Source organism: Grammomys surdaster, unplaced genomic scaffold, assembly GCF_004785775.1.
Source record: "Grammomys surdaster isolate TR1022 unplaced genomic scaffold, NIH_TR_1.0 217, whole genome shotgun sequence".
Classification (NCBI taxonomy): Eukaryota; Metazoa; Chordata; class Mammalia; order Rodentia; family Muridae; genus Grammomys; species Grammomys surdaster.
In genome coordinates, this window is record NW_021604662.1 from 487,883 (window position 1) to 503,737 (window position 15,855).

Consider the following 15,855-nt stretch of genomic DNA (forward strand, 5'->3'; position numbering starts at 1 on the left):
TAAAAGCAAACAAAAAAGACAAATATTCAAGAACAGGTAAACAAAGGGAAGAAAATAATAGCAACACTTTCAGGAGTAGGAAAAACAAAGGTTGAAGGATAAGCAGCTGAGAAGACACAAGAATACAATGGGGAAATCAAGGAACCAGTCAGGTCTGCCTTAAGAGAATCCTCAGAAGGCTCAGGAATTTGTTGTGCTGGGTACTTTTGAAATTGGCGAAGGGTTCAAGGGGATAAAAATAAAGAAGATGGAAGACACAGTATGCAAGATGCATTGTGCTCCCTAGATGTTCTACTCTTGCACACAGCATGGTGCCTCCCTCTTTCAGGAGGACGAAGAATAGAGAACTCTCTGAAGAGAATGAAAGAGAGAGGGTATCTAGGCACAGACTGGTTACACATCCAAAAGGCCTGAGTACATTCCTTAGAGAGACAACAGTGACAAGAGATCCAGGCAAGCAGTTCTTTAGCCTTAAAGTAGAAGGGTAGAATAGGAGGCAGTAAGAATCAGCATCTACCTCATGGCCCCAAGGCCACAAGCTCTATAGGGCTTGGAGGTTCTTCTGCAGTAGCAGGTGAACAGACCTGCACTGAAGGAGGTACTCCAAAGTAAGAAGGCAAAGTCTTTACTAAAAGGAAAAGGTGACTTGGAAATGGAAACTATTCAGGGAAAAGAAAGTATAAACATAAAGATTAAAAAGCTCTATCTCTACTTTTTTTTAAATAATAAGAAATTCTACTATATGTATAAGACAAGAACAGATGGAATTTGGGAAATGAAGATTAAAACATAATAGCAAAAGTGAAAAAATCAATTGAAGGGGTTACAAAAAGTTGAGCCATTGCATTCATAACAGCTTAGAAATATGGAAAACAGAACAGAAATGATAAAAATTTCTCCAAGAAGTTAATAAAATATACGAAAGAAAGTACAGGGATAATGTACAGAAGAAAATGAGCCAAAGATTTAAGAAAACCTTTAAAGGATTGAAAAAACATACATTTCCAGATCAAAAGTATATAATACTGAGTATATAATACAATGGATAAAAACATTCCATCCATTGTATATATCACCGAAATTTCAGAACTCATGAACAGATCTAAAAACCTTCCAAAACCAGCTAATATTTGAAAGATCAAAAATCAATATAGGAAACTTTACACCCAGCCAGATCTCCCACATCTTTCTTTGGGGTCTACCCAGTGAGCCCATTTGACCATCCTCGAACTACTCACTCTTTCCATTCCACCACACCTGGCTCAGATCCCACATCCAGATTCCACAGCCTAGCCTGGCCACCCCTGCTATATTACATTCCATCTCTAGGTCTCCTCTAGAATGGTCCCTGTATACCCCGCAATCCAAAGGCCACTTCTACACTAAATCCAATCTTTCTGCCCAGCTAGATCTACAACCACACCCCAGGCTTGGACCAAGAGACACATATCTTATATGCCAGCCCAACATATCCTGTTCATATGATTTCATTCCACCCAACCATTTCCAACCTCTAGGCAAAACTTACCCACACATTTTTTTTCCTGACCCAAGGTGTTCTATCCATATCAGACTAATATTAGAACTAACAAAAGAACTCTACATGCACAAATCTCTTCTCCTCCCATCTCTCTCTCCTCTCTCCCCATCTCTCTCCTTCTCTCTCCCTCTCCCCACCCCTCACACACACACACCAGAAAAAAAAACACAGTATAAAAAGATCCAGATAGTACTTTCTTTTCCAAGCCTACAAATCTTATACAAATGTTTTTCAATAAGAGTTACCTAGATAAACCACAGTGCACAAATTTAAAAGAACAATCATAAACTTCATCAAGGTATTCAAGGAGTTTAGAGAAAATACAAAGAAACAGCTCAATAAAATTAAAGAGAAAGAGCTTAAAAAAGAATAAATGTCTAAGCAATGTCCAACACAACACAAACACAAGGTTGAAGGAAATGGTAAAAAGAATCCAGGATTTGAGAGTAGAATTCAGTAAGGAAACAGAAACATTGAGGAGGACTCAAGCTGAATCGAAGATGAAATTGAAAAACCCAACAATTAGACTAGAAAACTCAAAGGAAAATCTTACAAGTAGAATGAATCAAACAATATAGACTATCAGAACTCCAAGATAAAGTAGAGGATCTAGACCAAATAAAAGGAACAAAATTATACACACACACACACACACACACACACACACACACACACACACACACATACACACACACGAGAAAGGAAAAATACAGAAAATGTAAAATATCATGAAAAGACCAATCTTTGAATTATAGGCATAGATGAGAGAGAAGAATCCAAAGTCAATGGCATAGACCAGATTTTCAACAAGATCATAGAAGAAACTTTCTCAGTTTAAGGAGACATATCCATACAAGTACAAAAAGCACACAGAACACCAAATGGAAAAAAAAAGAAAAGAAACTCACCATGGTATAGCACAGAAAAAACACAAGTTACAAATAAAGAAAACCAATGAGAAACTTTGAAAACCAGAAGAGCCTAGAGCAATGCATTATTAATTCTAAAAGACCTTGATGGTCAGCCTAGACTAATATACCCAGCAAAAGTAACCACTATAATTGAAAGCAAAAGAAGAACTTTCCACAGTATAAATACCATAAGCTGGAATTAACCTGAATTCCTCTTCCCTGAGGAATATCTTTCTATCTGGTACCAGAAGGCACTGTGCAAACTTCTAAAGGGTGAAGCAACCAACAGTCCTATCTAGCTATGATGTCTATGAACCACATCAAAAATCAGCATATAATGATAATCGTAAGGGTAGATACTTTGGTAGCGTGCTTCCTGTGGTAGTAACCAACAGCTTTCTGATTGGACTTAAGATCCATTCAACAAGAAAGAAACCATGCTTGGTACTGGAATGGATCTTGGAGGAGAACCCACAACCAACCACCTCTTTAGTAAACCAGCATAATCTGTATCAACAATCTAAACATTTGTCTTTATATCCACAGATAAATATAGTCCTCACCCCTTTTCAAGGAAACTTCTATTTGCAACAGAGACTATTATAGAGAATCAGTACTAATCAAAATGCAGAATTGTGGAGCTCAGCCCCAATGGATTTATCTACAAAACACTCCCACACCTAATGCTCAGAGACCATTGTGGGAGGGGGCAGAAAGATTCTAATAGCTAGAGAATCAGGGAGTTTTCTGTGAGACTGTTTCGTAGTAATGTCAGAAGCTACACCCACAAAGTCTCACTAACATGACGACATGAGATGAATAAGGACAACAATAACAGATATGCCAAGGTAGACAGAAAAAAGACTGAGGTCTCAATCCTACACCTACACACGCACACGCACACGCACACGCACACCAACCAACCAAACCAAAACAAACCTACAGGCAACTAAAGAATCCTGAGAACTGTAGAATAGCATCTCCATGGAAGAGTATAACAACTAGTGTCTAATACCAAATGGTAAGCCTTAAAAACATACATGCAAGGAACATACAGATTGATTAGGTTATATTTAGAAATAAATAAATAAATATATATAAATATATATAAATATATATAAATCTATTTATAAAATACCATACATGGTATGAGTCAGTTTATTATATGTATCCAAGATGAACACAGACAAAAAAAGAGACAGAGGATTAATGATTGCCTGGGAGTAGAGAAGGGACTAACTGGAAATATTAATGGAACTGAGGGTATTGTTCTCTAGGATATAAATATACATGCATGTAAGAAGAAGTAATGAAAAAAGGAAGCCATGATTTCAAGGAGAACAAAGAGGGGTATATAGGAGAGGTTGGACGCAAGAATGGGAAATGATGTAATATATTATAACCCCCTCACCAAATAAAAGAAATAATTTGACCAAAAGATATGTAGGCCAGTGAGATGACTCAGTGGGTAAAGGTGCTTACTGCCAAGCCTGATAACCTGAGATCAATCCTGGGAGCCCACATGATGCAAGAAGAACCAATTCCTATTGGCTGTCTTTTGACAACCACATGTGCATTCACACCCACACAAGACAAAGAATAAATGTGATTAAATATGAATATGTTTAATATAAAGAACTCATTTAAAAATATTTGCATATTTAAGGCAACATTTTGTAGAAGCAAGTAAGAACATATCAAAAAATAAACATATTACCCAGAGAGAACCTTCTTGTCTATATTTATGTAACATTTTCTACAGTTTGCTTTTATTTATTTGCAGGCTGTGGATTCCAAATCTAAGGCTGATACTAAGAATATAACAAGAAAATGAAGAGAATTCCTTCAGTAAAGTGCTTTCACTGCAAGTATGAGGACCTGAGTTCAACTCCCAGTATCTATATAACAATCTAGACATGGATATATGCACTTGTAATTCCAGTACTTTGGTGGTAGCGACAGGAAGATTCCTAAGGCTTCCTGGCCAACATAATCAGTGAGCCCAGAGATCAGTGAGAAACCCTATCTCAAAGGGACAAAACAAAACAAATATAACAAGGTAGTGACCATGTTGTTGAGGAACATGCCAGGTGTCACTGTTAGCTTTCACATACAAACACAGAAAGAAGGGAGGAGTGAGAAAGACATACACACAAGCACTCAGACAAGAGTATGTGCACATGAACACACAAATACACATGCACACATATACAAACTAATACTATGGCATGATGCTTTAAAAGATTTGAAGAAAAATGTGTTTTTAATCCAGATTCTATACCTAGCCAAACTGTCAAATGGGTCTAAGATACTTACAAGCATTTTTAGATATGTAAAGGCTCAATAATGTTTAAAAACTACCTACTGTTTCTTAGGAGGCTATTGGATGTCCTCTACTAAAATAATACGAAGAAAGAGAAGAATTACAGTATAGTAAACAGGAACACTAACAAAGAAGAACGTCAAGGAGCCTCAAGCACAACTAGCCTAGAAAGGAGACTTTGCAAACTCTAAGAAAGAAACAAACTCAAGAGACTTACTAATATAACTCATGTTGTGAAAATTTGTATTGTAAAGACACTGGGAGACTTAGAAAGAAGAAAAGCAAGCAAAAATGACAATGTTAATTTCAGGAAAATCAAAACATAAAAACTGGAAAAAATCATACTACACTACAATGTTCAATTAAAAATGCTATCTGTATGTATACTGTAAACTTGAAGACTGATTTAACTAAATTTTTAGACAATTCCTTTAGTAGGTTAGGGAACAAAATAGAAGAGTGGTAATCTAAGACAGCTAAATCCTTCTCCACATACTATAACACTGTAGGTCGAACTGATGCCTCAAGGACAGAAGTAAACACATACTATTTTAGAAATATGGAGATATGGAAATGCCAGAAGAAACATCTAGAAGAGCTGAAAGTGGTCACATCTAAGTAGAAGGTTAGAGGAGGGGACACGTCTTGTCTTTTGGGATTGACTTAAATTATATTCAAATGTTACTGTGAAAAAAGAAAATAACTTAGTAGACAGAAGAGTTTAATAACATACATGGAGTTTCCAAACCCTTTGCTTTGGCCATCACAGAAAGTATGTCCCGAGTGGAGTGAACAGCACTGAAAACATGGCTGTCTTCTGACTTCTTACAAAGAGGGGGCAGGTAGCATTTCAAGGATGTGCTTTGAAGAAGGTGGCTGATATACTGGTCAAGCTCATCTTGGCTTTCTGTAATTGGACAACCAAGGAAAAGAATTAATGAAAAAAAACTGTTGAGTAAACAACATTTAGTAACATATATTTGCACCTCCACTGACAAGGATAAAGTTAGTGACAGGTACGCCATATGTGTGTACAAATTTCTTGCTTTAAAAAAAAAAACTTCATTCTATGCCAAAGAAATCTAGAATGAGAGTTTAAGATACATCATCCATCCCAAGGTGAGCTATAGAATATGAAAGTAACCTGACGAATACTAGCTGGCATTATGTCTTTAATTTAAGATGAGCTAAGCCTTATGGAGCTTTGTGTACCATTTACAAATGTTATCTAAAAGTAAAAAAACAGGTCACACTGACCCAAAAATCATGTTCAGATTAAGACATGTTATATACGTGTGGGGTTTCACCACTCACATCTAATCAAAACTAGGTCATTTTACCATTCCTTTCAATAGTCAAACAATGTGTTTCTCCTTTAAGAACATACTTTATAAGGGCTTAAGGGTGTAGCTCAGGAGTATAAAGCATGCGTGAAGCTTTGGGTTCACTCTCAGGTCAGAATTTAAATAGCTGTAAAAACCCTTAAGGAGCACCAGGAGCAGCTGGTGCAAATGAACTCACAGAGGTGTAAGGGGCAAATAGGCTATTTTAAATAAAAAGAGGACTGGTGAGATGGTTCAGCAGGCAATGGGGACTACTACCAAGCTTAACAACCATAGTTCAATCTTCAGAATCCACATGGTGGAGGGAGAGAATCAACTCCCAAAAGTTGTCCTCTGACCTTTTTCTATATGTTATATATGTCATGGTATATCACACACACACACACACACACACACACATACACACACACACACACACACACACACAGTAAATAAATGGGAAACGTTTTTTAAAAATCAATTTATGAACAGTCTGTACCTGAGACTTTCCCCTGCTTTCAAAGGCACCAGTGTAATTTAGGTTCTTTTTTTTTAAAAGAGATTTATTTATTTATTTATTTATTTATTCATTTATGTGAGTGCACGGTCCTGTTGATATCTTCAGACACACCAGAGGTGGGCATGGGATCCCATTACAGATGGCTGTGAGCCACCATGTGGTTGCTGGGACTTGAACTCAGGGCTTCTGGAAGAGTAGTCAGTGCTCTTAACTGCTGAGCCATCTCTCCAGCTCTAGTAAATTAGGTTCTTAAATTAGCACTTTATTCATTTTAATGAACAGAATAATCTTCAGAAGCCTCATTTCTGTTCATTTGCTTTTAGCTGACTTGTCAATTATTTTCTATATTTGGGTCTTAGGCAATTTTATCATAGTGCTAAGGTTTGAACAAGTGAAATCAATAGTTCACAGATGCTTGCCACAGGATACCTTGATGACTGCTGTCTTCCAGGTATCCTCCCAGGTCTGGCTCACTGTCAGGACTAAAGCTCCCATCATCACTGTTGTCATCAAACAACTTCTCATCACAGTCTGGATCCAGGAAGGTGAGGTATGTGTAGAATGAGGTAGTAAGAAACTCTTCCAGGTTTCCTAGTTTTACTCTGTCAAGAAGATACTATGTTAGGGATACAGGTGGGGTGCAGCCAGATTTTCACTATGAATCACTGTGAAACTCTTCAACAGCTAGCTAGCACTTCTGCAGGAGTCAATAAATATATTGGCCCTCTATCAACCAAAAAACAAACCCAAAAATTCAATAGCAAAGCTAGGCATGGTAGGAATGCCTGTAACCTGAGCATTTGGGAAATAGGAGGTTGGGCTGTCTTCAGCTTCACAGCAAGTTTGAAGCCAGCCTGGGCAACATAAGACTATGCCTCATGTTTTATCCACAAGTATGAAGTGAAAACATGTAACATTTAAAAGTCAATAGATTTCATGCCTAATTTTTGTCCCTAAACATAACAAATACAAACTTATTTTCCTGATTAGCTAACAATTTTACAAAATAAACTGAGCAAACCATTTTTAGCTGGCGTCAACCTCTAAGATTTCTCTTCCTTGACAATTGGATCAGAAACAATAATTTTCCTGGTGTGCTTGTCCCTGATGGGTATAGGGGTCTAATGATGGAAGACATGTGCCTCAGAGTTAAGGTTCTCTCTAGAAGGAAGTCATTGGATTAACCTACCATCCTCAGATTGATACCAGTTCACCCTGCATGGGCCCTATTGCACTGGGCTGAGAAACATTCCACTGTAAACAGGCAGCTTGGTGGTTTTGCTAAAGTGGGATCAGGACCCGAGATACTGGGAGGCCATGTAGTTTCTGCCCTACAGAAATGTCAGATACTGAAGTGGAAGACAACAGGACCTCCCTCTGAGCTAGTAGCATGAGATCAGAATTTAGTTAATATGTGTTCGAACCTAAGAACTCAGGACAGAATTGTTTACAGAGTAAATCAGAGTATGCAATACAACCACCTATGCAGGTGGCTGAGTTTCAACTGACAAAAGGCTTATGGTAAAACAACAGTTGGGAAAGAAAAATCTGTTCTTCACTGAACAAAAAAGCCTTCTTCTGGAGAGTCAAGGGACAGTTCTAAGGCTCCTGTTTTGCCCTAGAGTTGAGAAGTGGACCAGAAAACCAAAGTGCAATGGGGACTTTTTCTCTGATGAAGGTGAAAGAGTGGGGTTTATGTGGCTAAAGAGAACACAAAGGAAGGCAGTCACTTCAAAAGCTTTTGGTAGCATAAGACTCCATCACAGGCCTATGATATTTTCTTTTGGTCATGATGCTGTATACCAGGTGGCAACTTATCCAAGCTGGAGCCAAACTGCTCCGAAGTAGATGTTGATGGTATTTGTAATTCTAGCCCTGCATATGTACACAGTATCACACTGGTGACTGTCTGACTGATACTTCCAAGAGACCAAGGGCAGCCTGTATGGGAAGCCACTTCTAAACAACAGCAGGGCCCACAGGAAACTACAAGGCACAGGTGTCAATCTTAGAAGCTGGAAAATAATCACTTGATGACATAGTTAGAAAAAATAGTTGGGTACACCTTGAAAGACAACAGTAAGGTAGTGAAATGAGCCAATGACAAAAAGACCTTGTGTTGCACAAGTTGTCTGGCCTAAAACCATGAGGACACAAAGTAGACAGGATGCTGGGAATGGGCAGGTCAGCAGGGAGTTGTTTCTTGCTGGTGTTTGAATTCTGAAAGATGGAAAATGTTCTGGAGATCTGCCTTAAACGATGTTCTTGGCACACTGAGCTGCACACGAAGATATAGTGTAAATAGTAAGACAAGAGGTATTTTACCAGAAATTTAAAAAAATATGCTTTTCCTGTGGCAACAGGTAGGAAGATGTAAGAAGGGGTCACTTAACTTCTGACACACTCTAGGAGACTCATGGAGATGAAGATATAGAGATTACATAAAAATCACCTACCTTGGGTCACGCAGAGGTACAAAATGAAAGAAGGGGATTCCTGTAGAGCCAGTAACACTATTCACCTAAGATCTAAGAATCATATGCAGGAGAGTCATACTTTAGGACAACAAACCCAAACAGATCTCATACCACTGAAGCTGGTAGACAATGACTTATGTAGGGCTAATCAGATGCTTTGTTTCTGAGGGCCACTGAGAAATCTGTCAAGTTGTGTGAATTATTAGTCTCAAGGTGATAGCGTACTCAAGTTGGCTTTTCTTGGCCCCTCCCTGGGTGCCTGGTGTTTTCCTCCATGTCTCTTAGGAGAAACATAGCAATCCACACATCCCAGGAAAGACAACACCTTTGAAACTGCTATGCTCACTTCTCTATGCAGGTGGTTTTTTGGTGCCCAGGAAAGTTTAACAAACAACAACCAAATATTACTTTAGATCAGATTCAAGCTTTCCATGGGAGATGAAATTGGATTAGTTTTGATTTCCTTTTTACTCGAAAATTCTGTGTGTTTAGGTTTAGAAAATTGATGTGAAAGGTGAGAAAAGGACAGCAGAAGACTTTTAGAAAGGTCAACATTATCCTTATTTAATGAAAAGAAATCCTGACTTACCTAGCACCTCCAAAATAGCCATCTTCTAGTTTTCTAATTGTAGAAAGAACTGCAGGATGAATGTCTGATCCATCATTTGCTAAGAAAAAGAATGATGAATGAGATTCTTTATCTAGGAGCACAATGCATTGAAATGTTCTTACCAACACCAACCTAATCAAAACCTTTAGGGCACAAAAGATTCCTTAGACAAAGAAATCAAACTGCTAAGTATCCCCGTCAGTACTTGGCGCCATCCATGGGAACTGTCCTCAGCGTTTAGGCAAGAGCCCACGACCAAATAGATGGAGATCATGAACTTACTGAGCATGGTATGCGTGACAGGGAAGGTGAGAGTAGGGCGGCCAGTCATCCGCCAGCAGGTGCACAGATAGGCTAGTTCGATCCGCAGCATCTCCACAATCATCTCATTGTCCAGGGCCAAGTAGAAGTGATGCTGGTCAGTGAACTGAAAGTCAGAACAAGCCAAGTCAAGGGTCACCCTTCACTTTTTCCCACACAACACCTGGGACTGTACTAATCCAGAGCTTGTTGCCTAGGAAGATGTTCGGTATTGGCCTCAATCCTCTAAGCAGGGGACCCCCTTTCTGAGATGAGACATAACAATGTGTCACCTGCCCACGAGATGCAGCTACACAGGTATGAAAGGAAAGGTATGTTGCTAGACCTGCCTTCAACTCCTCCCATAGGGGATGTAAGTGCCTTGTTCACTACCAAGGGCATTATCAAGAGCCCTGTAATTGCTACACATTCTGGGGATTCCTGGTTCACACTTTCAAGGTGAGGAAGAGCTGGGAACTGTCCATCTGACTGATGCCTGCTTAATGAGAATCAGAGAACTGCCACACAATGATGAAAATCCAATTGGTCTCCTGACCTCTGTGCTAGTGCACACTCAGCTCTGCATTTGAATTTGGTACCAAGGTTTGCAATGTTCAAAATGGCAGCTACTGAGGCAGGCAGGCAGGCAGGCAGGATGAGTACATGCTATGTCCCACACTGGTAAAGTGACCATATTGTTCATCTTTCTAGCTGCTCAAATGGATAAAAAAAAAATTAGTGTGTACTTCTGTTAGGTTAGTTTTCTTTAGGAACAAGAATTCTGAAGTAAGTTCCATAGTTAACGTATTCTGAATCTCAATAGGGGTTGGGACCTGAAAATCATTCAAGTTGTTTGTGATACTGAGGGTCCTATGACAACTTTCACAAGGGTTACAGACTATTCAGTTTAGGTGATATGAGCCAAGTGACATATAATATTGTAAAGAAATGTGAATTTTATTAATATTCATGTCTGGAAGTGATGACATGCTCAATTTGATTCAAGTAACATTAATTGAACACCTATTTGTAAACATTTTCTATACTTCCATCTGATCCTATGCATATAAAATTCTTCCATGTTTTGAGAGAGAAATGCTTACCAGATAGAAAAGAGAACCTACTAAGAGGATGCTGGCTGGTTTTCTACTTGCCTGCACTTTTTTTTTGAGGCAAGGTTTCACTGTATAGCTCCAGCTGGTCTGAAACTCATGTAGACCAGGCTGGCCTTGAACTCATGGAGTTCTACCAGTCTTTGCTGCCACAGTGCTGAAATTAAAGGCACACACCATCATGGACCACCATGCTTGTTCTTTTTACCTGGGGTGTAAAAGTGAAGATGTGATTCCTAATCACATAGAGTTTAGAGGTCCCAAGGACACCAATGTGACGATATGGTCGACCACTCAATTTCATATTCTTATTTCGTCCTTTTTTGAAATATAAAAGAAAACTAGAGTTAGAGAAAATAAAGTAACAACTATTCCTAGTGTCCTAGGCTAAGACTGGGGCTTATTTTTATGTCAGACAATATACTCTGGGGGTTTGTTTTCCTAATACCTTTTAAAAGTGAGACAAAGCTGAACAAAGAAACAAATCCTACCCCTCTTTCCATGCATGGATATGAGTAACACCAGTCTGAGCTATATGGAGTAGACCTATTAAAAGGACTTTAATAATACTGACTTTGAATTTATTTAGCAGTCAGTCATAAACTAAATGAATTCAGATTCTAAGAAAAGAGAACTGTTTCCCAATTCAATGGGTAAAATGGGCATTTTGGTCCACCACAGGTAACAATTAGAAATCATATCAAGATACCAGTGACTCTTTCAACTGTGATATTTCAAAGGGCATTGTTTATTCTCCAACATGTCTGCCAAACAAGGACATTCCTATGGCAGTATGAGCTGACCCAGCTGAGGGAAATGTGCTTGCCTGTCCATTTTTCTTCACAATGAAGTGGAAGTACTGGTTGACCTGCTTAGTGCTCTGCCCAGGTCTTCTTCAGAACTTGTAACTGAGTTTCCCTCACATCCAAACCTAGAACCTGGAAGGCCCCTCTTTGCCAAATATACCCCAATATACCTCTGACCTACCAAGCTTGGCATATATGTGACTAAGAATCCGGCCTGGCTGGACTCGAATTGGATGCACATCAGCAATGCTCTGGACATTTACTCCATGTTCCTTCAACAGCCCCTTAATGTGACTGTTTTCTGCCAAAACAGCAACTGCAAACAAGAACAAAGACTTAGCATCGGATCTCTGTCTGGTGTCTCAGCATGTTAGTCCATTCTCCATGGTTAGCTTTGGAAATGATGGCAATTGCTTCGCTGCACTTCCAGCCTTTCTCTGTCCTCACTGTACCTCAGCACACACAATGCACATCTGTCAAGTGCCCTCACTGTGTAGCATGGTCTGAGAATTTACAGAAATGGTCTTCAATAGGCTCCAGTACTGGCTCAGCTATTGTGGGCTAATTAGGTATTCTTGTGGCTTCTTTTAAAGATTCACTGTGAATATGATATCATTAGTATCAAAATGCTTTAAAAAGCATCAGGTGGTATGTAAGTGTTAACTTACCCTATCAGAAATAATGCCCTGCCTCCCTCTGGGTCTGCATTTATCTAACCATTCCTTGTGTCATTTTCACATATGGTTAGGAGTGGAAACAGCTCCCTTAGGGGATGCCAGAAGTCTGTGTTCTTGCTCCCAAAGGGCAGGGGAAATGAACAATATGGCAGAATCTGCTAACAGGTAATGCTTTAGCTCGAGATAGGAGAGGGCAGCTTTCTTTCCCTACAAAAGAAAGCAGGCCTCTTAGTGTAGAGCCTGGTAAAAGTGGGGCTCTCTGGCCCACTTAGAAGCACAGCACAAGATTCCACAGATTAGAAAGAGCACTCATCCCAGATGTTTGAGCCCTTGGCTCTCTGGCTGGCAGAGACCTCCAAGTATCTGGGTGATGGTAGTCTATGCAAAAATTTGTCTTAGCTCAGGGCCACATCTGGGATGGCTGGATGGTATCATACTAGTACTGCTTGCCTATATGAGAAAGCAGTGTGTTGGCAAAGGGATAGAGTCTGGACAGATGCAGAAAAGGAGGACAGTCACAGCGAGCAGCTGGTACCTTGCCCAGCTGCAGCAGAGCCTTTTGGAAACTTGAGGGCCTCAGGCCAGAGAACACAGGCTAGCTACTGTTAAGAGTAGCTTCCCTAAATCTTACCATTGTATCCATAAGCTGGGAAGTGCTGAACATGCAATACATATAAATGCCTCTGAGAGTTGAACATTACCTAACACTTACATACCACCTGATGCTTTTTAAAGTATTTTGATACCAATGATATCATATTCACAGTGAATCCTTAAAAGAAGCCACAGAACACCTGATTAGCCTACAATAGCTGAGCCAGGACTGGAGCCTAATCTCCACAACATCCTCTGCTTCCCTAGGCCTCCAATAAATGAGATTGCTGGATGATGCAGGACCATCTGTGGAGTTTCCTCAACACATATCCCTTCTAAATTTTTCACTGATAAGCAGAATTGCACATTTATCAAAGTCACAGAGCACCACTCTCCTTATAACTGCCTTTTTCAGGAAGTAGTTGTAACTGAGACAGGAGAGCATCACAATCTGATACAACCACATGTACATGAGTTCTGCTTTCCACTTGGGGGGACATGGATGTGCCACAGCATGTGTGTAGAGGTAAAAGAACAATTTGCAAGAGTCAATTCTCTTGCTCTACTATGTATGCTTTGGAGACTGAATTCAGGTTGTTAGGCTTGGTGGCAAAAGGCTATTATCTGTTGAGGCATCTCACTGAACCTGCATGAGTTTCTGAACAGCCCCTAACCTACTCCATGCCAGATCCTCTGGTAATGCTGGTTCTAATAGAATCCTCTGGTTCTACGACATTGAAAAATAAAGAAGAGGCAGCTCAGCACTTGATTCCCAGGACTCACATCAGTTGGCTCACAACTGCCTGTAACTCCAGCTCCAGAGACTGAAACACCTTCTTCTATTCTCCTTGGTCACTGCATAAGTGCACACATTCATACTCGGATACACACACATATATACATAATTAAAAATAAAACCTACACATTAAAAAAAAACTGGTTGAGATCTATTACTATGTCCTGGCCCACAGCTGAAAAAGAACTATTGTAGATTTAAAAGACAAATTAGCAGAATGTGCTGGTCAAGTATGTTAGACGAAGGGATGAAGCTGGATCAGCCCACCAGGATATCAGTAATAGGTTCCCATGTCCAGCTGTCAACTGAAGTCCCTGAGTGAATAAGCTAACCTCTAAGCTTCATAGAGATAAGCAATGTTGTAAATGTTACCTAATCAGAATGCTGTGGTGGTTAGGTGTGCTCTGCATACACTAGTGATACAACTTGCAGCTCCTTTTATTGCCTCGTGGCCATGCTTGTTAAAATGGGCCAGCAGCTCAAAGAGCTGTTCAATCATTACTTGCAATGTGTGAGTACACAGATGTTAATACACAGAAGAGTATACAAGTCTTATTCTTAAGAAGTATACAGCTTAAGTCAGGCATGGTTCATGCCTATAATCTTAGCACTTGGGAGACTGAGGCAGGAGGACTTCTGTGAATGCAAGCCCAGCTTTGGCTATGTACTGAGTTCAAGGTCAGCTAGATTTACAAAGTAAGACTGGTTTAAAGGACCAAAAACAATATACAAAACAAATAAACAAAGGTATAAGGCTTATTTTAGGGGAAATGTGTTACACAAGGCACTCACTCAAAATGTGCCAGAGCTGCCACAGGACTTGGGAGAGGAAACAGGAGGGATTGTTGTTCTCAGTGCATACCATAGGCCAGACCTAGATTGACAGCTTCCTCTGTAGCTACCTCCATTGTTTTCAGGATCTCTTGGAGAGGAACTAGAGTCCTAGCAGCCCTAAGACATGGCCCGTGGAGGCATCTTGGGAGAGACAGTCCCATTGGGCTTCTTACCTTTTTGGAAGAGGAGCTGGCTAAAGAGGAAGGAAGGGGTGGTTGAAGCAGGTGGTGAGACCTCCAAGGGACAAATGAACTTCAGTTGGGTTCTGAGTTTTCACCAGGCTGTCTCCACTTTTCAGAGTGACAGTTATGTGGACACCAGTGACAATCAAGGTTTAGATTCCAGAAAACAATTACTTTGTAGGAAGTTAATTTGTGGGTGGAATGAATCCTGTTGCTTTGGGAGCCTGTCTGAGTTATACAAGGTTTCACGTAGATACCTCCATCTTACTGCATGCACAATGAATCCCAAACACACATACCCTGTCTACCCTCTATGAAGCTCTCTATGAAGCCCAAGGAGACCTTGTACTTCTGATCCTATTGCTCTTACTTTTTTCATCCTGGAGTTATAGATGAAGGCCACCATGCCCAATTTATATAGTGCTGAAAACTGAGCCCAGGGCCTCATGCATGCTAGTTAAGCACTTTACCAACTGAGTAGTTACCTCCTCTGTCTGCCTCTGAACTCCTGAGCTTCCTGCCTCAGGCTCCCAAGTTCTAGTATTACAGGTTTGCACTGCTAGAACCTGGCTGAATATACTTTCTAAAAAATTCCAATAAGGAAGTAAGGTGTGAGTGAAAAAATAACATTGATTTTATTTTACACATTAGAGATGGCTAGTAAACATGCTCACAAACCTTGTACTACAACATCAGGTTTGACTGAAGTAGAAAATCTTCTATTTAGGGGATCAATTTCACCAGTGGCAAGGAATCCCTAAGAGGAGAGGAACATTAATACTATGAAACACTGCTTTCACGAAGATTTCACCTTGCTCCTCTACTTGAAAGTGGCATATTTGGAGGCTCGA

General features: G+C 39.9%; 1 protein-coding gene across 1 annotated transcript in view; it reads right to left on the reverse strand.

The window, feature by feature from the left end:
* Phka2 (phosphorylase kinase regulatory subunit alpha 2) overlaps nt 1-15,855 on the reverse strand; it is a 78,857-nt gene that overhangs the window by 16,218 nt on the left and 46,784 nt on the right. Inside the window, exons 14-20 of the mRNA XM_028772683.1 lie at nt 15,683-15,761; nt 12,103-12,237; nt 11,324-11,433; nt 9,986-10,130; nt 9,683-9,761; nt 7,046-7,218; nt 5,508-5,681 (exon numbers count right to left, since the gene is read on the reverse strand). Of these exons, the coding sequence (XP_028628516.1) occupies nt 5,508-5,681; nt 7,046-7,218; nt 9,683-9,761; nt 9,986-10,130; nt 11,324-11,433; nt 12,103-12,237; nt 15,683-15,761 (895 nt within the window). The remainder of the gene's footprint in view (nt 1-5,507; nt 5,682-7,045; nt 7,219-9,682; nt 9,762-9,985; nt 10,131-11,323; nt 11,434-12,102; nt 12,238-15,682; nt 15,762-15,855) is intronic.